At 36.8% G+C, this 25,493-nt stretch overlaps 1 protein-coding gene across 7 annotated transcripts in view; it reads right to left on the bottom strand.

Moving 5' to 3' along the window:
- Nucleotides 1-978: 978 nt before the first annotated feature.
- The window catches only part of LOC119660744 (paired box protein Pax-2-A), a 42,358-nt gene continuing 17,843 nt past the window's right edge, over nucleotides 979-25,493 (bottom strand). For 2 of the 7 annotated variants that reach the window (XM_038069465.1, XM_038069469.1), the window contains 10 exons: nucleotides 19,016-19,181; nucleotides 17,885-18,082; nucleotides 9,404-9,546; nucleotides 8,772-9,044; nucleotides 5,895-5,980; nucleotides 3,919-4,126; nucleotides 3,618-3,713; nucleotides 2,949-3,419; nucleotides 2,418-2,525; nucleotides 979-2,222 (listed from right to left, as the gene is read on the bottom strand). In XM_038069465.1, the coding sequence (XP_037925393.1) occupies nucleotides 2,059-2,222; nucleotides 2,418-2,525; nucleotides 2,949-3,419; nucleotides 3,618-3,713; nucleotides 3,919-4,126; nucleotides 5,895-5,980; nucleotides 8,772-9,044; nucleotides 9,404-9,546; nucleotides 17,885-18,082; nucleotides 19,016-19,181 (1,913 nt within the window). In that variant the 3' untranslated portion in view covers nucleotides 979-2,058. Of the gene's footprint in view, nucleotides 2,223-2,406; nucleotides 2,526-2,926; nucleotides 3,420-3,617; nucleotides 3,714-3,918; nucleotides 4,127-5,894; nucleotides 5,981-8,771; nucleotides 9,045-9,403; nucleotides 9,547-17,884; nucleotides 18,083-19,015; nucleotides 19,182-25,493 lie in introns of all 7 variants that reach the window. The other 5 variants (XM_038069466.1, XR_005250473.1, XR_005250474.1 and 2 more) reach the window with 5 other exon arrangements.

Genomic DNA, 25,493 nt, shown 5'->3' with positions numbered 1-25,493 from the left:
GTGTGAGCTAATTACCTGCAAATTTCGAAGCTATCTGGTTATCGCTCCGTTAAAATCGTATCGAGCATGGACGGGCTTTAAGGCCCTAACAGAGTGACTACCTGATTGGGAACCTAGTCAAAGTTGTAAATCTATTGGCAAGTAATAGAGTTCTAAGAGATTAGATTTTTGTGTGCTACTTGCAGTCTAGTCTAAAATTGATAGACAAGGGGTAGCTTCCTCCAAACTACAATTTTTAGTTATATTTCGGGAGCGATTTACCCCCCTCATCAGTACAAAGCTAGTAGTGCTTGCTTCGTCAATTTGCAGCAATGTTTGCGAGAATATCAAAAAAATTCTCTAAGTATAATCTGGACTTGTTAGCACTGATGAAGTGAACGAGCTTAATAAGTATTACTAGCGAACAGAAAAGGCAAGTCTTAATATTTACAGCTCTAACTTCTATCGAACATGGACGATGATTAGCTTTTAAGACTAAACCAAATCGCTTTACTGTCTCCCTGTCTGTCCGCTTATCCTTCTGTCAGTCACATGCATCTTTCGCAAAAACAGTGATATTTACTGAAGCACGAATCTGTAAACCGGTATGCATGTAGTGAATGCCATCGTTCTACGTTGAACTTAAGAGGGATGTCCCTAGGTGCAAAACATGAAATATTTTTTCACCAAATAAAACCGTGTTGAGTACCAAATGGAAGCTATCGTATAGGACTTTAGGAATTTAAAGATCAGTTTCAAGTTAATGAAGTTGGTGGGTTAGAAAGAAGTTGCTTAAATTTAGGGCCATTATTAGAAATTACCCAGCGCAAGCCTTAAATCACCGGAGGGCAGTATGGGGACAATATCTGGGTTTTGGGCTAGCATCTCACTCGTATATATCTAACATGTTGATCTTAACCTCCGTTCGTATAAATGTTGGTACTATATATATCATAGTTAGCTGTAACTAGAATAGTGAAAAATGTGAAGAACATAATATTTTTCCATTTTTTTATTGAATTTGTAATTCTCGCTTTCATTCTTCTTTTCTTTTCGGACGACATAATTTCATATGGGTGAAAACATTGATTTTATAATAATTACTATGAATTGAAGGTATAATTTTTTTAAATCTATATTCAATTTGGTGGCTTTGCTTGCTCTCTACTTAGAGAATTTATCTCAATTTTTTCCTTTTTTTGACACTATGATTTTGACCGATTTTTTTCCAGCTATAATATATAATTTTTAGTTTCTGCAAAAACGCCATTCCATTCTTCGGTTTCCTTTTTTCTATGAAGTTGGTAATATTTTACAATACAGGATTGAGCACAAATACATTTTCATTTGATTTGATATAAAAGTTCGGGTTTTGTTTTTACACTAGAGGTAAAAATAATTTGGAATTAAGATTTATATCTCATTCTGCTTTGTTCTTTTTCTTTTAAAATTTCGTGCAATGTGTGCGTAATTATAAAACAATAAATAATCAAGAGAAGGCATGAAATTTAATGTAGTGCTTATGATTTTGTGCACATAATGGTAAAACTTAAAATTACAACTTGTAACTTACATCATTTGTGGTTGATTTTCTTACGTCTTATATTCTGATCGATGTGTACTCTACAAAAATGTAATTTTTTTTGCATAATGTCAGCAAATAATTGAAAATCTAAAGAGCCATATATGCATTAAAACATTTTTGTTCTTTTTCTAGATTTCGTTCTTTTTAGAAATATACTAAACTCCTTGGTAAATATTCTTTAATATTTATGCATATATTTTAGTAGGTGTTTTTATAAATGAAGTAGTGACTTCGTACATATATATTTTACTTTTGGATTATTTTAATTATTTCTTTTTACGACATTTAATTAAAGAGAGAATGAATTATATGTACAATCATGTCACATACTGTTGTTTGCTTTACAATTTGCGCGCTTCCTCGATAAGGAAGTGACATAATGGATTTTAGTTAACCATAGTAATTGCTTGAAAGAGGTGCGCTTACAACAGCGTAAATGATAGATAGTTCTATTCACTTATATAGGTCCTATTAATAAATTTGCTCTTTAAATACTAAACTAAAAAAATGTCTGATGCTTCCGTTTTTGTACATGCACTGCCCGTCGGCGAAGAAGCGCTAGCTAAAGAATTTGCTCTAGTTGCAGCTAGCGGTGACCGAATATCCTGACTGATAGTGGTCGTTTGATTTTGTCCGCCATCGTAGTAATAGGTTGAATCTAGAATTAAAAAAAGAAAAGATTAAATCTAGGAGTTTATAACGAACCATTGAAAAACACCCACAACTCATTTCGAATTAGCGTAAATTGCGGAAGATGGTGCTCCCAGCACTCATTTTTTTGCAAACCGACAAAATCATGAATAGAAGTTAGCACAGCAAGTATTGTTAATGCAAATACTCACTGTTTACTTACTGAGGAGTCCACTAGTTGCACAATATCCGTATGACCCGTATGCTCCTCCATATTGGGAATATGCTGGACTGTATGCATAATCAGATCCTGGGACAACTGATCCGTTTCCTGTAAAAAATATCATATTCCAATCAGCATGTGAAGATTGTTTAGAATTGGGTAATCTTATGATACTGCTGACCGTATTATTTATTTTTATTAAATGAAGAAAATTATTCCGGTCATTTTAAAGATTAGGGGTTAGGTGTGAATTCATAGAGTGATTACAACGCCTAACTTTTTAGAAACATGTCCTACACCAGAAAGAAGATCATTCTGTTAGCATCTAAATAAAATTATTCCAGGCTATCTTGTCTGTGGAATTCCAACCTTATACTAATATTAGTTTTGGAAATGTTTTTTATGCCATTTGAAATGTTCAGTGCTCTCCGTGCCAAATTCCATTCAGATACAAAAAAAGATACCACCACCGTCACCACTACCGAAATACCGGATAATACGACTTTTACCCAATGCTGCTATGGGACTTGCCTGCTGAGTAATGACTGAAACTTGGTAACATAGATGAATAACCACTTGGACCACCGCTTGGTTGTAGTACAATTAACGATGACTGATCAGCAGGTGATAGGTTAGTTGCACTGCTAGTGCTCGGATTGTTGGTACTGTTGGATGCAGTGTTATTACTGCTGCTATTTATATTTAAATTACTACTATGATTCGATGTATGACTATGTGGTTGCTGCTGCTGTGAGCTCGCCACGGCTATTGATATTGTAACATTGTCGTGCTGTTGATGTTGTGATGTCACTGTCGTTGGGCATTCATTGCTCGAATTTGGAGTAGCAGTTGTGGTAGAGTTCGTTGTTTGTTGTTGGGATTGCTGTTGTGGAATTGCATCGCTCACGAGAGTAATGGGTAGTCCTGGTGACGATCCTGATTCATCGTGAGGGCTAACTACCGTTCCTAGATTAGTTAGACTCCCATATGTATGACCATTTTCTATTATGTTTGTATTTACAATTTTCGGAGTAAAAGATAATGAAATTCTTTATTACATATTCACTTCACATATTATTTTGTCTAATAAAAAAGGTTTTTTTTTCGTTCTGAGCAATTTGCAATCAACAAAACGATAGAAATTTTGTCAGAAGCAGATATGATGTGAGAGGAGAATCCAGCAAATGTCGATGGTCTTACCTGTTGTATGATATGGTGATAATGATTGATCTAAGATTCCCGTTCCAAGTTTGATTTCTTGCATACTTATCGGGGCTAAAGGAGTAAGCGAACCTCCTGTATAATACCGAAAACATTTCTTTTTTTCATATAATTTAATATAACTTATCTGCTATATTTCTTGCACCTTAACCCGTTTTTTAACTAATTAAACTTATTTCTGGTGGAATAGTCTGACTCCATTCATTTGGATGTATACAAATCAAATTACTAAACAAATTTGATCTTCATACTAATAAGGTAAAATGTTATATTTACATACCAATCGATGTTCCTATTGGTTGCGTATACAGTGAATTTTGAGTTTGTGATATAGTTGTTATGCTGTCATATAAAATCGACTCAGTACCAGTAGAGGATGGAAAACCATTATGACCGTCATAATAAGGAGCTCCGCCATTTGATGTTACAGTGCCAAGTTCAGAAAGTAATTTATGTTCGTCTTTTATGCACCATTTTCCAGACCACAGCTAGAATTAGGATGAAGAAAGTAAGCCAATTGATAATCATAATTTAATTTCTCTATGGACTATTCATTGTTCAAGAAAAAAATGCTAAAGTGGAATTTATAATAAAGAACATCTATCAGGTAAAAGGAATCTATACACCCTTTTAAATAAACACTTCGTAACGCGTCATACATTTGCGGTGTGTCCTTCGTGGAGTTCGAAGTCTATTTCCATTTCCCGATCCCGAGACTATGTCGTTATCATAATGCACTACAGCTTCGTCCCGTGGACACATCGGCTTTACCCCCGCACCCAATTTCATGTCAATCGGTCGTGATTGAAATAATTCGAAAGCTTTAACCACTGGAATAAAAGAGCCTTAGTTCCATTCCAAAAGTACGGATACACAGACCATGAAGCACACTCGTTCTTCCTTGAGCAAAACAAATCAAGTCTAATTTGGTCAACTTTGTAGCTGTTTTTAGCGATAACTCATCATCTCGCTATGATAAAACTAACTACATGACTCATTGTCAGTACAAAGAACACGACCTTTCCTTCATTTGCTTCATTTGTAGTCATTTCTAGTACAAGCAAAAATACTATGTCAACGGAAACTTGAAATTCCCGCCGTTTGAAGCACCGCACTCAAATCAAATTCCTTCTTAAAAAAGGGAATCACGTCGAAATAAATTTTGGACGAAATGTCATCGGTTCTTGTGGAGTCTGTACCTTCATATACAATGATAAAAAAATAGGCTCGACTATTTCAATGAGCAAGAGAGTCCTGTGAAGACGATCTTAGTTTGGGTCGCCTAGTGACAGTATGGACCGAATAAAATGTTCAAAAAGTCGAAAAATTAGTACTGGCCGATCTAAGAATTAAATTGAGTCAGATAGTGGAGGAACTGCAGATTAGCAAAGAACGAGTGCATGTTGGGTACCACGAATGCTCACACCGCTCGACAGGCAATGAGGGTTGGAGTTTCGCAACAGTGATTTGGATGAAATTTGCAGCCGTATTATGGACATTAATGAAACTTGGACTCGTCAACATGATACGAAGTCCAAACTAACCATGCATTGGATAAAAAAGGGAGAAAGGCCACCAAAAAAATTCAAATTGAAAAAGTCGGCGTCGAAGATTACGGCTACCATTTTCTGGGACAGCGAGGGTATTTTACTAATTGAATGAATGGCCAGCAGTATGTTAATTTACTGGGTCAGGCATGTGGTGCGGGGAGTGTTGTTTCTGCAAGATAACGCGTCCGTTTACACCACTCAGGTTGCGAGGGCTGCCCTAAATGCTGCGGAATTGACAGAACATGACCACCTACCCTACAGTCCGGACCAGGCTCCCAGGCTTCTTTTATTAAGGACCTTAGGCCACGAACTTAACAGCCGGCCCTCGTATAGTACTAAATATTTTGACTAATTGCACTTTTTAAAGGTTTCCTTATCGATAATCCCTTAAAGCTTGAGTTTAGATTCAATTTAGGTTCAACATAAAATCAATATTTGCCTAATCCGCTGCTAATCTCACGAGTTTACGCAAATTGGAAAGAATAGTCGCTCTGCTTTCTTTCATTGGAACAGTATGGATCCTCTGCATATTTTTTTACGAATATAGAATTGTTATAATTAAATATTCTGGTATATCAAAAGTTTTTTGATACACACAGATGCCTTAGCTTATTAAACAATTAAAAAAAGCGATATAAAAATTAGCAAAAAATATCGAATCATCTGAGTTCTATCTAAATACAGATTTCTTAGGTAGTACACTTACGTTTGAATAAAGTTGATCACCGCTATAATGTATACGTTGTCGTTTGATTTCAGTATCAGGATGAATGTTGATGTCGCGGTTTTCATCTGAAATCAAAAACACTGTAATCATAGCAATTCAATTAGGCTTGCAATGAAAATTTAAATGGTTTGAATGCTTTTATTCATCTTTGTTCTTGTACTTATGATTAGACGCCACGATACCACACAGCTTTTTAGATGTGACTTTGTAATCATATAGATACATACATATACGTAATTCTATACTTGCACATCTGTTATTGATATTATACACAGAGTTATGATAAATCCACGCCTGACAAATAAGTTAAACATACAAGGGTAAATGTTATTTCATGAAATCACTTTCTGAACTTCTGTGATAAATCGATGTGATATACCCATATCAATTATGAAATAATTTGGCAATTTGTAATGTTTATAGCAGATGGTGTCGAACCTGATTACGCAAGAAACATTGCCACTACAATACAGAAGTACATGCAAATAAGATAGAACATATGATTAAGAACAACTGTTGAAAAGATTATTTATTATTCGGTTTAATTACTTCTGCTTAAAAGATACTAGATGTATGGGTATGCAGGGATGATACGCAATTTGTAGAAAGCCGCACCTCAAATTTTGTGAATATGAAACCCTCCATATTTAAAATCGAATTTTTTTTACATTACTTGCTTAAATAAGAGTTTCATTGCTTTCATAGGGTAACGACGAAACTTTTTGGGGGTGTGTTTGCGTCGTGACGAACAGCCCCAATAGCAATCCCCCTAAAAGTATTTCAAGTCGTCTTTCTAGCTCGGTGCCGAAACATGTACGAACTTCATCGAAATCCCGTTGGCTGATGAGACCATCATATACTCCGCCCTTTCTGTTTCCTTCGAAAGCGGACGGCATTAGCTGGTAAAAGTCATGGCGGTAGCTAGTTGCAGTGAGTCCTTACTATGAGCATGCCATGGACATCGCGGGTGTTTTGGGCATATAAAAAGTGTACGACAACATCTACAGCTAGTAAAATATGAAAACAAAATGTTCCGCCGCTAAGGACATTTATAGGGATACTCATGTGATTTATGAATATCGTGCTACGTGAGCGAATAAAGCTGGGTGGGCTAACTTTTCAATCCAGCTTCTTTGTCCTAAAAATTCAGAAAAAAAGTCGAACGTATGGTAAGCATACCTATGGAGCTATACGAAGATACTTTCCTGCTGTATATAGTGGGGATGCCGGAAGCAAAAGGAATAGAATAAACACGAATCCCCTCTTTTCGCCTCTACCCAGATTTTCAAGAAGAGTGCGTATCTTTTGTTGCGGGTAATATGGTTCATGGATCATTCTTATAGAAGAGTTACGGTCAAGTGTGTTGGAAAGGGGAATGTATATTTCCTTCCTTCATTCGTTCATTTTTTCCGGCTAATCCGGGATACTTGTGTAGACTTTGTCAGATTTGAGATAGAAATATTCATTCTAATGATAAAGCATATCCGATTGGGAAAAGAGCATACATCCGGTTCCGTGTTGTGAATTCAAAGGGTTTCCATTGTTACGCTCATATTGAAATTACACAGAAAAACAAGAGCATTATATTCAGACCAGTCGACATGGTGTATCCTATGTAGTTACCTAGATTTTATGAATTGTACAGCATGCAAATTCCTTTCTAGAAACTTTTTCTGCATTTTCATTGTTTCAATTCTGCGTGAACAGTATAACAACACAGGCGAAAATGTAAAGAAAAGGGGATAGATCCTTACACTCATATTCTCAGTTATCTATTTTTTCAAAGGGAATTCTTCATGAAGCGAGCTTTTATTCCATTTTTGTTTTCAAAATATCTTACATTTTCATTTTTTTATAGATACGGGGGCAATATTAATTTTTTAAATTACCACTCAACATAATCCCCTAATATTCTCATCAGTCTTTCCTGCCAACGGCCTTTGCAAACCGTGACGATATAATCGAATGCATTTCTAGGTACATAATGTAAATTGGTCCACGGTTCATGCTGTTGCGTTCACATCGCAAATTTACCACGTATAGCTCTATGAAAGTAAAATACCACTTTAAGAATCATTCTTTCAACAAGGAGTTAAGACACGTGACCGGATGACGAGTGTTTTGTAACAGTCATCAAATCCGCCGTTGGCCAAATCAACTTTCACCCCTAATATTTTAACCAACCAACCGCCAGCTCGCGTGAAGGCAATGCGCACTTACAGTTGCTTACTGTAATTGCGACAATCAGAAGCCACCCTCTCGAAGAATCTTTCCTGTTTATTTGGTTGTGGTTCGTTTTGATGTTCAGTATTCTCTACCACACGACATCACACCATGCCCGGTTTCCCTCACACGCAAAGTCAACCGGATGCGTTCTACTGGAATTTATCAAGCAGTGGGTATAGATTCGTCATGTAAGTATGTATGAGTCTATCAAGGGGTGAAATCAAAATCAAAAGATTTGAAAGATTAAATGTGTAGTCGTCTTAGAAAAACTGAAGGAAGTTTGTGGCTGCTGTTAGATCACGTGCGCGTAAATTCACCGGATCTAAAGCAACTCGATTCCTTACTTTGTTGACGTATTGTCAGGATTTACACATGAACCGATTAATTTTATAAGCCTGACAACAATATAAATGAAAAAGTTAAAAGTTATTCGTTAATAATTTCAGGATTAGGCATTAGTAAATATAACTGGGGCAAACATTTGATAAGCACTGTCATTGACTTACGACAATTGTTAAGGATCCCCTACTTGACTATGCAACAGATAAATCAGGCTTCGGTCAAATGTGGTTCATTTAATATTTCCATAAGCCCGAGTATTTGATTCTCAGAAAAAGGGACTCTATTTACCATGATCCTCAATTCGTTTTCTTTTGATGCTATTCCCATTAGGGTCGGTGTGTTGTATGCCTAATATACCATTTATACTATAACCGGCAGTTCGATGTTCCCCAGGTACTGCATTTCCTCCGCCACCATCGCTATTTCCTGCCCCTCCACCACTACCAGAACCAACTGCTCCGCTAGGATTTGATCCACTGGCTGATGTCAACTGATTCTGCTGTTGAGGATTTTGTTGCTGAGCTTGCTGCTGCTGCCCTACAGTTGAAGCGTGTGCTATAACTGAGGAGAAAGGTAGTAGGGAAAGAAGTTAGTTAATACTATTGATAGGTTTTGGTCAAGTCTGCAATCAATCCTTGAAGCAAAACCACTTTATGATGCAAACGGTCGTTCACTTTGCCTAACATGCTATACTTGCAGAAAACATCCTAAACTTAAATAATACAAAATCCTTCACTTCAACTGGTGCTTGTTTTTCTTTAATAGTATAACCAAATAAGGGTTGGTCCTTGACTTGAATGATTTGATTTGATTTGATTTGAAAGAAAAAGGCTTGACAGTTTTAAAAATCACCAACGTGTTTTTTCAAATAGTGATTTTACTTCATTTTTTTTTTTTGTTATATTGTAAACGTAGAGTACCTCCGCTTCCACTGTTACTGCTGGGCCCGGCATTATTATTTCTTCCTCCTACATCACTAGCGCTACTAGTAGCTGATGAGTTTTGCTGCTGTTGTTGATGATGTACATGCTTTGCCTTTTCGGCAGCTTTATTTCTTACAATTCTGTGGGTGGATTAGTTTCATTTGAATTTGTATAAAAATTTTGGTAAGTCCTATACCGCCATATTTATTTATGTTTCCATTAACTAAAGTTTCTCCAGTCACAATCAAAATTACGTCGTATCATAAGCTAACATATTCATTGTTTACAACGACCAACCGCTTTTAGCGATGTAAATGCAACTCAAGTTAGGTTTCATATCAACGTACTACGACAATATATCCGGATAGCACGACTCCGGTTTAAGGGGGTCATCCCGTGTGTCGGACCCGAGGAATCGATTTGTATCTAGATATAGTGTAGAATATTGGACAAAGTGGTTTTTCAATATTCGCAGTCGTTCGGAAATTACAGTGATGAGCAAGTAAAGGTTGTTAGGATGTTAGGTTTGTATCGAGCCCCTTAATGAAATGCGAGTTTACCGGTCCCAACGATTTTCCAATGACTTCGCTGAAAGAGCAAAAATTGAAGCCAAGGATTTACATGTGTTTTTCAAGAAACCGAAGGTTTATTGACTAGGTATAGCAGATTAATGTTAAAATTTTATGGTTAATAATCATATTCTAACTTTTAAATGCGTTTTTCATGAAACAACGAAATTCTTTGACATTTTCATGACTTATTCAGTGCATATTTCTACGATTCGCTAACTAGGATAATTGCAATTCATTGGGCCGTTTTCTTATACATTGAAAAAGATGTGAAAAAACACCAAAATTTACAAAATTTAAGATTTAACAAGACACCAAAAATTTTCCTTTTAATATGTTTTAATAATCCTAGTTTGCGGACTGTGGTTAAGTCCGCAGCCCAAACCGATTTACAGGTGAAGAATATAAATCTTTTTTTGCTGGATGATGTGCCATCTTTGGTTTCGCCAAGATGGGGAACTTCTAACTAACTAAATAATGAAATTTCGGTGGAGAAAAACACAATTCAGAGTGAAGTCCTAGCTACGACCCAACGCGTATTCCAATGCTCTAGCTATTGTAGTTTTGAGATATTATGATTTTAGTGGTGTAAAGCTTTTTTATTAAAAATTAAGAAGCGTTGAGAAATCGAAAAAAACATTACTTAATATTTTCTGCTTAGAATTGCATGAGGAATCGCTGGCATACAATTTGTCCGGCAATTTTGAAGTATATCTTAATATAAATATCAAATTATATCAACGGTTTTATTTTATATTTTTGGAAAACCTAATTTTCTTGAAAGCTATAATTGACTGCATCTATGCCTTTTTGGAATAGGTCCTTATTGTAAAGGATCTCATTGTATTGGATACACAAGCCACATGTTAACTTTCCTTATCCCGAAGTATATAAAATATAAATTTGGTTCACGATGGTAAGTGCGCCAATCGAAAAATTTGAAAGGGTGAGGTTTTTGTTAACCACACGTGCCCATACACGTGCCTGTTTATTAGAATGAAGTGAGTTCTAATGTCGCGCGATATTGTTTCCGGAAAATATATTTATGAACGTTATGAAAAGCATTTCGATTTATAAAATAACCAGGAAAATATATTGAATGTATGCATTTTTTTTTTCGAAAAATAGCTTCATAGGAAGAGTGCAGCTATGAAAGGCATTGGATATTTCAGATGTGACATTTCATTATTTTAACATGTTTATTGAAAGCAAACAGCCCTAATTTTATTGACTTCAAACATAACATTGCACAGGCATACCTACATATACAGAAAACTACTCGTTGACTCGTTTATACTTCTAACAACATGTACCCTTCCTTTTGCTATAAACGATCTGATAAATTTTGGTATTTACAATATATCTCCCAAAAACTCAGCAAAGTACTTTAAAATTAACATTTGAAGGTAAAAATCCACAAACAATTATTCAAATTGTGGTCTTATACTAAAGGCCACTACATCCAATATTAATTGGCCGGAAACCGGATGGTCAATCAATCTGAAAGCGGTTAAATGTGACCACTCTGTAAATTTATCTATACGAATTTGTACGGGCAAACATTCTCCGTAAATTTTTCCATGAAGGTAGGCTAGATAGACCGTATCATTTTCCATACAAAAATAAATGTGATGCAACCATTTCGTTCATTTATTTTTGATAGAAATTACCTACGATTGGAATTGAATTTTCATGTGGCACATACATATGTATGCAGTTGTATCTATATCATATTACATATTACGAGATGCTCTTTCTACAGATTACTAGATGAACTCAGAAATTATAATGATGGTTGTGTATATTTGGAGAAATTTCGCGGCGAATTGTATTAACCATGTCCCTTTTAATTCTTTCATACATGCATATAATACCGCTCATTTTGAAACATTTGGCGACTAGTACCAAATAAATCGCTTCTTTGATGTAAGGAAATCTAACCATTCGGAAAATCCACTTTACGATTTCGCACTTTGTCTGAAAATTTTACGATGTGACATTTAATGATCCATTTTATTTGCAAAGATGTAGAATTGTTGCATTATATGCAATATGCCAGTACCAAGTGGAATGCTTTGTGAAAAATTCCTACCGCCAAATAAGGTTGCAATGAAGTTTACATTATTATCGAAAAAGAAAATAGATTCTAGAATTGGACTTTATTCCTGAAGGCGAATACCAGGCGGTTACCAGGTTTTATGGAAAACTACATAGTAAAATATGTTAGCAATAAATCATTATCATTATCATATAATAATGTCAAGAGATCTGGAAAAAAACGAAAGAAAATTGGACATTGACCACTATTGTTCCTTAAAAACAATTTTCTCAACTTCTTACTTGAACCTTTTAATTTATTTTTTTAAATTGAAGTTGGAAACTTGTACGTCCCCTACATACATTTTAATTACGATCGGACTATTCAGGAAAAGCTAATGGCGGATTTTCTTCGTGAACTGGAAGAAGTTAACAAATCAGATGATATACTTATCCTTGTCCTTGATCACCATGTACTCAAGGAGGGCGATCAGACCCGAGTTTGGAATAGGACTCATTTGAAGTGGTTCTTGCCACGGAGCTTACCGGAGGTTATTTGGTACCATAAGAACCGAATTCTTAGGAAATGTACTCGCGGTCCGATAATCTGCAGGTGCCCCGTGTGAGAGCTCCCAGGTGGTTGCAGTCATATCGCAAGAAAAGGTGCTTGTGGGCTATAGCGTGAAGTTGTACAACTCGGGCGCCGTATTTTTAATTGCGGCAGAGATATTAGATAGGCCTGTCAAGTATTCAATATAAATCAGTACTGTAGTACCAATTTGCGCGGCGCTCTGACTGTGTTCTACAAATCAATCCGTCTCTGAAGAAGACCGTGGGATTATGCCTACACGACAGGAATTTATGTTAAACCCCCTGCACCTTCATGTCCTTGCAACTCGAATGTGGGGGTGAAATTGCCATATTTTGCAGTTTCGTCGTTCCAAACGATTCCATTTGAAAGCATTATCTTTCCGAATGTGATATATGTAAATAGTGTTTGAATTCCTCCAGCTATATGAGCTAGAAGTGGATCTGGCGGGTCAGTCGAAGATTAGGAATTTGTACACCATGCTGTTGAGATAGAGCTCAAACCCGCATGTTGTCACATCCTATTGAAGTAGTACATAGCTCTGATCTAGTCATATTTTCGGCATGGGTTTTATTCTTTTTATGTATCAGCAGCTCTAAAAGTAGAGGCTATGATTCATTATATTTCCAGTCGTGAGTCCCGTGTATGCCGGTTTGATCTTCCAATGTCCGATTTGTTGTGTGGAATTTTCAATAATTTTCAGAATGTCTCATCAAGTCACAGTCATTATCTCTCATGACGATTGGTTGAAAGTTGTCAAGTTGATCCATTATAGGTACATGGACGTGGAAAGCACCAACATACTTTTAATTGAAAACCACATATGTTGTATATAACAATTTTCGTGGCGATCGTGTGAACGGTGTTGAAACTGATCCTTTGCCACGTCATATGATTCCGAATTACAGCAACGTTATATACGTTACGGTATAAATGTGCCAGTTTTCTTGACATGGAGTAGTTTTTTTACATAGATGGGTTGTCGGCCCATCGCGAAACTCTGTCCGGTGGTGGCCGAAACTTGCCAGAGTTCAGACAACTGTTTGCTAAGTATTTCGTGACACCCTACCCAGCCCTGGCGAACCCGCAATGACTAGTTTGACGATGAATGCAGAATATCACTCGTTGCAAAGAACGGAGCCTACAGACAATATACCTAACGTGCAACCAAAGCTAAAAAAATGTATGATGAACTATAACGAATTTCAAATTGAATAACGAAGTAGTTCTGAAAATAGGTCCTGAAAAATAGCCACCAATTGAATTCCCAGCAACATCTAGATGGAACTGCTGCACCCAGAGTTCTCCACATAAGGAAACCTTGGATTTTAAATGGATAGAACTTTCCATATTGCTTACATTATACACTTTTCATATATTTTTCTTGCGTTCAAAAATGCATTGAATAAATTAGAATAGAATCGAATTTCAACGGAAAACATTTACTGAACGAGAAATGTCAGCACCACGTAAATCGAAAAACGAAAATATTCTGTGAAATCTTTAATCTGTATATACATCGACGATAACGTTACATCCATGTGTTTTCAAACAATCCAAACTTGCAGGACTTGAACCTTTCAAAGGTGCCGCCACTCCTAAATTTCCAACACCAATAAGATTTAGTATATTTAATATACATATAAGACACAACCAGGTATTCAAACACCTTCCATCCTCCTTGCAGAATGCGCTGTGAAGGCACTCTCTTTAGAGATTGTGTTTCAAATCTCGCTCCCTCCCATTTTCATCGAATATTTCCTTCAGGATTTACTCAAAAGACCGCATCCTACCAACAACACTAAGCAAGACGATCTCGTTTTAAAATTAGGGGATGGAAGGGTTGGTCGATCTTTGCACAATCCACAAACACATATGCTATTATTTCGTGGTACTCAGGTGAAATACTAACGGGAAACCTCAGCAAAGGGGACTCAAATCTAAATGAAAAGAAATGTTGACTACATTGTTACTATGTACTTATGTGTGGAGCGAATCACATCCGTTTTGCGGATCTTAAATAATACCACTAACGTAAACCTTACTGAACAAGAAACCCAGTAGAACTAGAAAAATTTTCCAAGTCAATTTACTTGTGTTCACTGATTGTGTTTGATGGTGGAAAACAACGAGAAAATTGTAGTAAGGCATCCGCGAAGAAATTGAGGGGACGAAAATCGTACCGCAACGAGGAGGAAAGTGCAACACGCGAATAGACATTGAAGATGATGGCTTTTATTTGCATAGAGGATACACATTGCTATGTGAAGATATACAGTTTAGGGAAAAGTAACGATGTGCGCTAGGGATACTGTTCCCGCTTTTCACTTGAAAGCGTCGACTTAGCTCGGATAAAGTGATTATAACTCTCAACACAGGGGCGGTTATTATGTCTCTCAATTATCCTGAAGTACTTGCTTGAAGAGCGATGGTTAAGTAGGAAGCAAAAAAGGAAATTGTGTAATGGGATATGGTTTGTGTATATCTCAGGTCTGGCAAAATTTTCTGCTAGGTCTTTGTGGTATTAAGATAACATCCTTCTCGTGAGACGGTGGCAGTAATGGTTGTTGTTTGTTACTTTTTGCTAGCATGCCTATACAACAGTGGTAGTTATACAGTCACGGGAAACTTTATAGTGGGGAGATCTTATGCTACAATATACGCAGCTGGAATGTATGATAGAGCTAACTGACATTAGAATGGTTACAATGGCTTTTAAGTCCCCCGAATTGCCGCAAAAGATGGTATTTTCGATGGCAATTTTATGGGGAACTTTGTGGGAAGATTAGATTATTCGATACTTTTGACATGGTCTGTTTTTCAAATATGTTGTTTGTCTTTGAATCGATTAAGGTTGAATGCTAGTATATGAAAGGGCAAATGTATAATGTAGTGTAATAATCCTCGATAGCATCGAGGATTTTAATTGTCGTGCCGAGGATTTAATGGTCATCAAGGTGTGGACGTGTGCTTAGGCGTTTCGCCTGATAGTTAAAAATGTTGATCAATGTAAAAAAAACTCGTACATGAACACTACAGAGATACTCCCGCATAGTTATTACTTCCTTTAAAACAAATAGAACATTTCAATAAAATATTGACATTGGATAATTCCGATAAAGTTACCACAAATTCCTTCCAAATCCTTTAGTAAGAGGGTTATGGTTGCATTACAGGTAATCAAAGTAAACTCGTTGGCGTTGAGCTTTATGTAAAAGTTATTCTAAATCGGCACGAGTGACATAAAAGAAATCCAATAAAACCGGTGATAAAACGGGTGGCTTTTTGACGTAAAGAGGACTCAACTGAAGGGTCCTGATCAGTGATTTGGAAGTAATGTAAATGGTTAACATTTTCACTGTACTCCTTTTTGAAATTGCATTCGTCTAGAACCAAATTTAATCATGTCTTCTGTATGTCCTGATTTTTGTGACCCTTTTAGATCAACCACTTACAAATATACATACATATGTTCACACAGTTTGATATCAACTTGCTCTATAGCCTAATTTTCCGTGCGGAAATCACATTAAGTGATTGCATTTTACATTTCAGCGAGCATCACATTCGCACAAGAAGGCAGTGCAGTGCTTAAGATAGGACTAAATAACTATGGAAGTGGAGAAACTCCCTCCTATTACTTTGAGTTGCTTTGCCACCGCATCTATGCCAGAATCGCTGAAATAGATTGAGTCGTATTGGCCATATTGCATTTGGACCTCTAGCAACGTTGATGACAATGATGATAAAATTATAGACATATGGCAAGATTTTATTGAGTGAATTTATTTGAGGGTGTGTGCCAGAGAAGGCAGACATAATCGGCATTCCCTAGTGATTTGAAAATATGTTCGAAATTGTAAATTATACTTTGCCTTTTTACATGTTCCTCAGAATACAAGAAAGTCCATGATATTCGCCTAATTCAATTTCTCCTATTTTCTTTTATTTTAAGAAGTTCATAAATCGGGAAGGCCATGTAATTCAATTTGCATTAGATATGCTTCCGTGAGAATTCACGAACATTCCGATGGTTTACCTTCTGTCACTAGACGAGTTCATATAACTAGTGAATAATAGGAAAAAATTGTACACATCTGGCCAATTTAGCCCTCCATTGTTTACCATTCACTTGAAATTCATTCCCTCACATAGGGCTGAATTTATTTGTCAGCGCAATTCTTCCTGTGAATAAACAAACAACAATTGTGCCAGGGACAAACATTTATAAAAGCAACATGTAAAACTCATATATTATGAAATTTCAGAACCCCTCTTCCTGATGTTGGTTTGATGCATTTTGAACATCGCCTTGTAGGTTTCATAAATACAATGTAATACCAAAATACCGTAAAAGAAGACTTCCAAATCACACTATTCGTTTAATTTTCAATTTTACCTATATGACCTTTACCAGCAATGCAGTCTGTATACCTTTCATAAAAGTGAAGGACTTTTTCCATGCAAACAATACACATAGGGTGGTAGTGACGATTATTATAATGATTCGTCTTGTAACGTAACCCCTCAAATGAGCATCAGTTTAAATGGAAAATAATAACCCCCTTGACTCGATGTAACCATTCTTTGGGCTTTTATTTGTTTTGTCAAAAAGATAGTTTACGTTTCTGTCAATGATGAGATTAGATTTTGTGGGGTGAATCAAAAGCCTTCAGAACATAGACTGTCCTGCAAGTTAGATAGAGGGTGTTGGTTGAGAATTCTCCAGAGAATTTTATTTTCTATCCAGATACAACATTTTAATTTTTCCTGCTTTCCTCCCTAGTGACATTGAACATCAATCGTTTTTATTTTCGATTAGGCTTATGCGACATACGTTTTAAGGGATGTTAATCCTATTTTGTTTCAATTGAATTGAACAGGATTTGTTTGGTATATCTTCCCTCTTCAGAGGTGTTCAATAAAAGTTCTGCAGATAACAATTGTTATCATATGTTATAATGAAGTGTTTGAAGAGGGTCTTTTTCTCTATGGTGATTATTTGAGGAAGGTTTGGCACATGTTGTTTTGCTTTACATCTGATGATGGAAGCAGTTGTTTAGTTATTTAAAGTAAATCAGTTGTAAGCAGTTTTAATTTCGGATTGAGTCAATAGTGATTTGAACGTTTTTTCGATTTTTTTGGTCACTTAATGGAGACTAAGCGCTTTTTAGTAGTTTGCTTGGGGATAAGTAGATAAACACAATATTTTGGGGACAAAAACGTGAAAAGTTGTGACTGGAGAATGTAAACATATAATAAAAATACTTTTCGTTGACTTACCGATTGATTGATGAAACGCTAGGTACATTATCCTGGGAGCAGATACCTTCAGCTAGAAGCCTATCACGAATTTCCCAAGCAAACATTGTGGGATTCTCCCGTTTGTAATTGGCTATTGCATCGACTACAGGGGGTGTTGCCACTTTTGGTTTTGAGCCTCCTATTACACCGGCCTTAAAGCTTCCAGTCTCATAATACCTGTTAAATAAAGTAATAAATTGCTCTTAATATTATAGCGATATAACCATGATGCAATCATCACTCTCTTCCATTTAGGTTTGTTTCTGTCGGCTTCAAATGATTTGTTGTCAGTTCCAAAGAAAATGCTCTTTCGCTAAATAAGCTTTAGTGATTACCCATTTACCATAGAAGCTTGGAATTAATCTCAATTAGATTTAGATTAGATGGAAAACAAACTGTGCAGAGGTACAACACATAGCAATTATTGCATGCAATGAATCTTGCTCTCATACTCACCGTGCACAATCAATAGTCCATTATACATGCAAATTGTAGAGACCTGTTTCAACAGTGTCTCTCTGCAAGCAAATAAATTTTAGAAGAACGACAGAATGTTTACACCAAAAACTGATTATACTCCTTTTCACTTAAACCAGAAAGCAATTAAAGTCAATTTCCGCCGTAGAAGATGAATGGATTTTCCTCCTGTTTCCAGCAAAGTGTCAACCTCATTCCATGTGCGCACATATAAAATAGCAACATGGAGTAGGAAAAAGCGAATTGGATCGTCTAGTGGTTCTACCAAAAAACAAAAAGATATATACGTTGCGAAAATTTACATGGCTAGGCTCATTATTCTTTGGAACCACAAAAGCGTACCGGAAATGTGAAGGAAGTGAAATGCTTGAATTTTGAAATTATTTATTGAACAATGCCCATAGAAGGAAGTATTTTAAGTTGAAGTAGAACCCTAATTGGCACCGACATTTGACTTTTTGTGTCCTGGTGCAAGAAACTCTATTCCTCCTTCACGTGTTCATTGATTGAAAGAAGCGTTAATCAAAACTTGATGGAGAGCATGCGATTAAATCTCTGTTGCAACACATGAGTATACACACAAGCTAATATCTTCCCTGCTTTGACAGAAATTTACGCCACCTTCGAACTTACCTTGATAAAATTTTTGATACACAACCATGACTGACCCGTAACTGCCTAGAAATATCACATGGACGAACACCGTTATGGGCTAATTGTACGATTTGTTGCCGTACAACGTCGGGCAATGGTCGACCGTTTACAAAAACGCCACCCAATTGATTAACACCACCATGACCTGAAAAGTAGAAAAAAGCAAGAATAAGGGAAAAGTTAGTATATCCGGGTTTGAAAATATACGAATAACATTATTCATGAACATGTCCGAAACCGTTAAGTTAAGTGGGAATATCCGAATTCATAGATAGCTCGCAATTTAGTATGTCACTTTAGGAAGATATTGATACCTCATATCTCTGACTACAGAAAACTTACCCGAAACAGACAATTTTGGGCTACCACTATTTATTCGTAATAGTAGGATTTCCATCAAATTTTCCAGTTCGTCTTCCATATTATGATCTAATGTTACTGCAACATTGTATGATCCTAGGATGAACTTATGAGGGTTTCTAGCTGATTTCCAAAAAAATATACGAGCATACTATTGTTAACTTTATTCGAACAGATACCAGCATGAAATATATTTTGGTGTCTAGACATATGATTTTGATAGCAGCTTCGTATTTTTTTCTGGATTTTTCGGAGTACTTGCTGGAAACGAGTCCTTCATGCATAACTGCACTATTTCATCCCCCCTCCTTGCCTTTACAACTAGTTTGCAAACTTTGACTTGCATCACTAAGTATTACCTGGAACTTTTTATTTGATACCGCCCATAGTCATATTCGGGGAGACCAAATTGCACCCCTATTTTGCATATGTGGAGATCCTCCTCAATCTCAACGTAATATGATGCCGCTCTCCATATGCGTGGAGAAGCATAGTTGCAACTATTCTACGAAATTTCGTGTTAATAAATGCAACCTTTCCGGTTTTTGTTTATTTTCTTAGAAATAGCTCATACGTACTTTTCACGTAAACGTAAAATTTGGAATATTCCGGGTCGATCAATGTTTCATCAATACTTACAACCTATGATTGACAGATATATTACTAGACTAGGTACTAGGTCCTTCAAAATAATCAGCTCATAAAACCCAAAGTTTAATCCTGTGGATTATATCAGTTCAATTTATCTAAAAGAGCATTAAAATTCACTTACATATGTCAGTGTGATATCCCATATGGCAGTATAAGTGAAAGTTAACAAAGAAGAGTAAGACTCCATCAACAAAATTCTACTTCGTTACCATTAACGTCGTTTCCAGCCATCCCTTCACTTCCTTTCTGATGACAAGATAACGTAATAGTAATAGGGCGATGAAGATATTCTTCATAAGGACACAAATAATCCTCCTAATCAGATTTTTATTGCCTACTGTATGAATGCGTAAATTGTTTGAGGCAACTGGGAAATTCCATCAAGTGCGTAAGTGGATAACGCCAGATGACATGGATGGGGGTGATTTGAATTAGTCTAGTTATTTTTTCGAACTGTTACTGGTTTATTTCGGACGAAATTACTTGTGATTACTTGTGACAAGATGAATATCTATTTGGGGAGATTCATTTTTAAATAATTCGCTCACCAAAAGGGGAAAATGATAATGCAATCAAAGGGATTTTTAAGGAAAAAACCCTCTAACCACAGTGTTAGTTTTAGATCTATGTATCTGTTTAAACATGATTCGTTTCCGAAACCAGTTTCCTAATAAATTTTAATACATTGGAAATCGCAAGCTGGTCGACATAATTCTGCAACCAAGGGGGGAAACTGTAGTGTAATCAAACGAAATTTTTAGAAGAAAAAAGTTTTAGAACAATTTGAATATGATTTGTTTCATCAAAGAACGAAAATCGGAGAAGAAGAAGTTTTGTCACACAATTTCGGGCGAAAAATATAATGCCTACGATATGTTGTTATTTTACTTATAAAAAATTTCGATATCGTTTGAAATCAATTTGAAATTGTAATTATGTTTAATGGAGTAGTTTGCAATTTAAGAGAAATGAGACCATTTTTAAGGTTTTGTGTAATAAGTCCCGCTCGGAGAAACTTTTCAACCAAAAACTTTGAAAAGTATCGTGGTGATGATGCTTCTATATGAAATCTAGTCCTCAAAGTCCATCCTACCCTGATATCTATTTAAATTTAAATTTGAAGATGTTTGCGCAGAGAACTTTCGAAGAGCAAGTGGCACCGTGTTCCTTGGGGATGAGATAAGTTATCCCCTTGGTGAAGAATGGTGGCACTACTTTCGGATCGGCAATCATCTGATTAAAATGATTTACCTATATCCCGTGAATGCTTCTAAACGGCTTTAACCAAACGTTGTAAATCTTATCAACACCTGGCTTCCAATTACTTGCCTTTTCAAGAGCGGCTTCAAGGTCGACTTCAGTTATATCAGGCATAGTCATATCTGGAAGGACCTCACTTGAACGCATAAGGTGTGGGAGCCATGCTCTTTCTAAATTGGAATGGCTGGGTTCGCTCCAAACACTTCTCCAGAAATCTTTTGCATGACCGAGATCGAAGTTACTTACTTTCCTGACCTAAGTTATTGAGATTTTTATAAAATCCCCTTTGGTTTTGGAAGAGCAAGATTTTATCTGTCCTTCGCTGAAAGTTGTTTTGATACCTACTGGTGCGATTGGAACATACCGCATGGTTCTGCTTCAGCACCTCGAGGATTTCTGCAATTAGCAAATCATTGGAGAAATGATAGTTTCCAATGATGTTCGAAATACAATTGTGCACTCTTAGCGCTTGCGTGCCGCGACCAATCTCTTTTTTCAATTTTTCAAGGTTCTGTTCCAGAACATGATTTAGTACCGGGAAACAGGGTCTGTACCCTGAAGGATTCTGTTCCAAATCCGTAACACGGTAATAAGCGCGGACGATAATTTCGGTCAGTTGGTTCATCCAAACAATACGACGCCTAGGTCTTCCGTCTCTGACGGTTGACGACATTAGCGCCAAAACGCCGCTCTCATGGTATTGAGCGACTCGCAACCCTGTTGGATACTGTCTTCGTGCACATGGGACCCCATTTAAATTATTTAAATTAAAACCCCCAATCACTTCCCACGAGTAAAGGCGAGGCCTTGCAACAGAACCCCAATATTACAATGCCCCATGGAGCACATAACATCTGCGTGCACGATGCTGAGCAGTACCGAGTCATCATAACTTCGTCTGCAAGATTTTCCATGCAAGCCTTTCGCGGAAGTAGAACTTAGTAAGTATACCCCACAAAGAATCTGGAAATTATCGAGTCAAAATAATGTGGGATCACTATTGCGACCGATCACAGATTTAATTACAGTGATGTTGCTCCTTTCCGAGCTGGATCATTTTGATCCATATGGGTTAGGTGACTTTCTCGGTTTCAGCCGATTGGGTCGGATTTCGTAGATTCTTTTATTATATACGCTGCTTAATCGCCCATTCTCCTGTAGGGGATCGCACATTCCGCAGAATTTTCTTTTTTTTTCTTTCTGTTCTAGAAAGCTCAAGGAGTTTCAAAAACGAGTTTCGCTTACAGTGTCGTCAGTACAAGAATCCAAGCCTCCAAAGAATACATCAGCATTGGCAAGATCATTGTCCTGTTCACTATGAGTTTCGAGTGAAACAGTTTTTTAAGTTGAAATAGGCCTTGATGGCTACCAACAACCGGGTGCGGATTTCATCATGAAAGCTTATATCGGTTTTGATATTCGATCTTAAGTAGGAGAAATTTTGAATGATTTCAAATTTTGTGGTTTTAATTGAGCAGTGCTCTTGGGTGTTGTTGATTTCTTTGGTCCTGACATTTCGACCATGTATTTTGTCCTTTTCTAACTTCAATAATGTGTGGTCCAAAATATTGCACCATCTGCTCTATCTGAATAAAGAGGCTCACCTGAGCATTCCTAGGTTAAAAGGGGTGAGTGTCCGATTCCGATTTTTTTTGCAGCCTCCCACAGTGGTCAGTCTCTCTCTGTATATTTTGCAATAACTTTTATGGGCAGTTCCAGGGGATTTCGAAAAGTATGTTATAACGAGGGAATCGTTATATTGAGAGCCGTTATATTAAGCTTACACTGAATTAAAATTCGGATAATAGATTTTGCACATTGAGTAATATGTAAGCAACAAATAAATTTTATTTACATGGACATCCAACAAGAATATGTAATCATCCTACGTGCAGAGTATTATTTATATATAAAGCCACTTTTTGAAAACGTAATTAGTGCCTCTACACTAAAATGTAATTATCCGAATGCTTAAAATATTTGCCTATGGTACACGCATGGGTTTGCTGCATGCAACTCTCTGCCTACAGACTCCGCAATTCACATGTGAAATATTTTCAGAGATAAGTTGTTGACGTGTGCATTAATTAACAGAAATTTTAATTGGTCTTCCACTATTAAATGGGTACACATTTTTTGTGGTCATTCCTTAATCCCACCCATTCTTTTTGGGGAGGTTCAATATTGTTTATATATTGTATAATGCTCTGCAATTTTTCTACTAAATCCATTAGAATTTGATGGCTAAAAATGGCTGCAATTTGTCTTATAATTAGTTCCCATTCCTGGAACGACTGCATAGAACACAATTTGCATTTAATGCATCATTTACACTTTCGGCGCGATTTTAATTAGCAGTTAGTTCTTGCAGGAAATGGCAAGGCAGCAGCTTGGTATAATTTCGTTCTAAATTTGTGATATACGACTGTCCATATCTAACCTAGTTTTAAAATTTCATTCTTTTAAATTTGTACCATCATGCTCTGAATTGATATAATTTTAGACTCTAGGTAAGAAATAGAACGTATCCTTATTTTCAGATGCCCTTTTGAATATAAGTACATTAACGATCTACTTTTTAACGTTTTGTGTAAGACAAAACCTCATTAAAATAGATCCAACGTCTGCTATACTCAATTTGCTGGAAAACAGCTAATATAAAGATATAAGTTGCAGATTGCGAGCATACAACACTTGTAATCGTAAGATGTAAAGTTAGCTTAGTTGGACTCTGAATCTTAAAATGTGTGATTCGCGGAAATTAAAACGTAACACCACCTCCGTCGCTAGTAGTGATTATTTTATTAAGCAAATATCGATATTTTGGGAACAACTTGGCAACTTGGTGCACTGAAGAAGGGAACAAGTTGTTCCCGTAATATCGATATTTGCTTAATAAAGGAAATTAAGGCCGCCTATGATTGCGTAGCCAGGGTGAAATTGTACATGACCATGATAGAATTCGGTATCCCCACGAAATTGATAAGATTGACTAGGCTGACCCTGACCAATGTGCGACTTCAGATTGAAGCAGCAAGATCACTCTCAAGACCTTTAGAACATCAGCAATGGTCTAAGACAAGAGGATGCTCTATGATGCGTCCTCATTAACCTGGCCCTGGAAAAAGTGATCTATGATGCTGAGGTAAATGCGAGAGGCACTACCCCCTTGAGTTCTAACTATGCCTATGCTGATGATATCGAAATCATAGGAGAACGAGACGAGACGTACAGACTGCCTTTATCCAGATCGAGCAGGCGCATTTGGCGCGAGATCTTGGGCTGCACATCAATGAAGGCAAGATGAAATTGGTCGGCACCAAAAATCAACCAACCAACGAGAAGAATTAAAATTTGAAGACTACAACTTTGAGACCCGTGATAACTTCTCCTATCTAGGGTCGAAAATCACAACCGATAACAGCTACAATGATGAAATTCGCGCACCACAGAGCCTATTCCAGTTTGTAAAAACTGGTCAACATAGTGTCAAAGCTCTTACTGTACAAGACAATGATCTTGCCAGTCCTCATGTATTCCTCGGAGACTTGGATTCTTAGCAAAAAAATTGCGGACTCTTGGCTGCGTTCGAGAGAAGAATCCTTCGAAAAATTTTTGAAACCGTACATGAGGATGGACGATTTCGTAGCCTACATAACGACGAAATCTATGAGCGATACCATTGCTGTCTGGTTCCCCGGCTCAATAGGTTGCGGTGGGCGGATAACTTAATCCGTATGGATGAAGATGATCTAGCCCGGAAAGTCTATAAAAGACAATATCTGTGGCAGAAAAAGAAGACGAAGCGGGCCTTGCCTGAGATGGGGCGATGGCGTAGGCAAAGACGCCAAACAGCTTTTGAGGATGTCGAATTGGTGGACTTCGGCGCAAAACCAGGACCGGATACCGGTTGTTGCGCCAACGATGATGGTGATGAGTTCTCCTCTTTCTCAGTGAGTTTTAGTCTGAATCACTAAGGAAGAGGACAACTGGACAAAAGAAGTAACAATATATGAGAGATAAAAATTCCTATTCGGCATTTCAGGAAAATTTAGTCTTTTCTTTTTGGTTTTCCTCGTCAAGCCGGATAAAATGCCATACATAGCAGTAGGGCAATCAGTTGTTGCTGGCTCAAACTGTATGATAGTTCCCTTCAAACGCTCTATTCGACCAAACCATCCAATCC

Source organism: Hermetia illucens, chromosome 7 (genome assembly GCF_905115235.1).
Source record: "Hermetia illucens chromosome 7, iHerIll2.2.curated.20191125, whole genome shotgun sequence".
Taxonomy (NCBI): Eukaryota; Metazoa; Arthropoda; class Insecta; order Diptera; family Stratiomyidae; genus Hermetia; species Hermetia illucens.
Note: the sequence above shows the minus strand (reverse complement) of the source record. Positions and strands in the feature narration are given on the sequence as shown.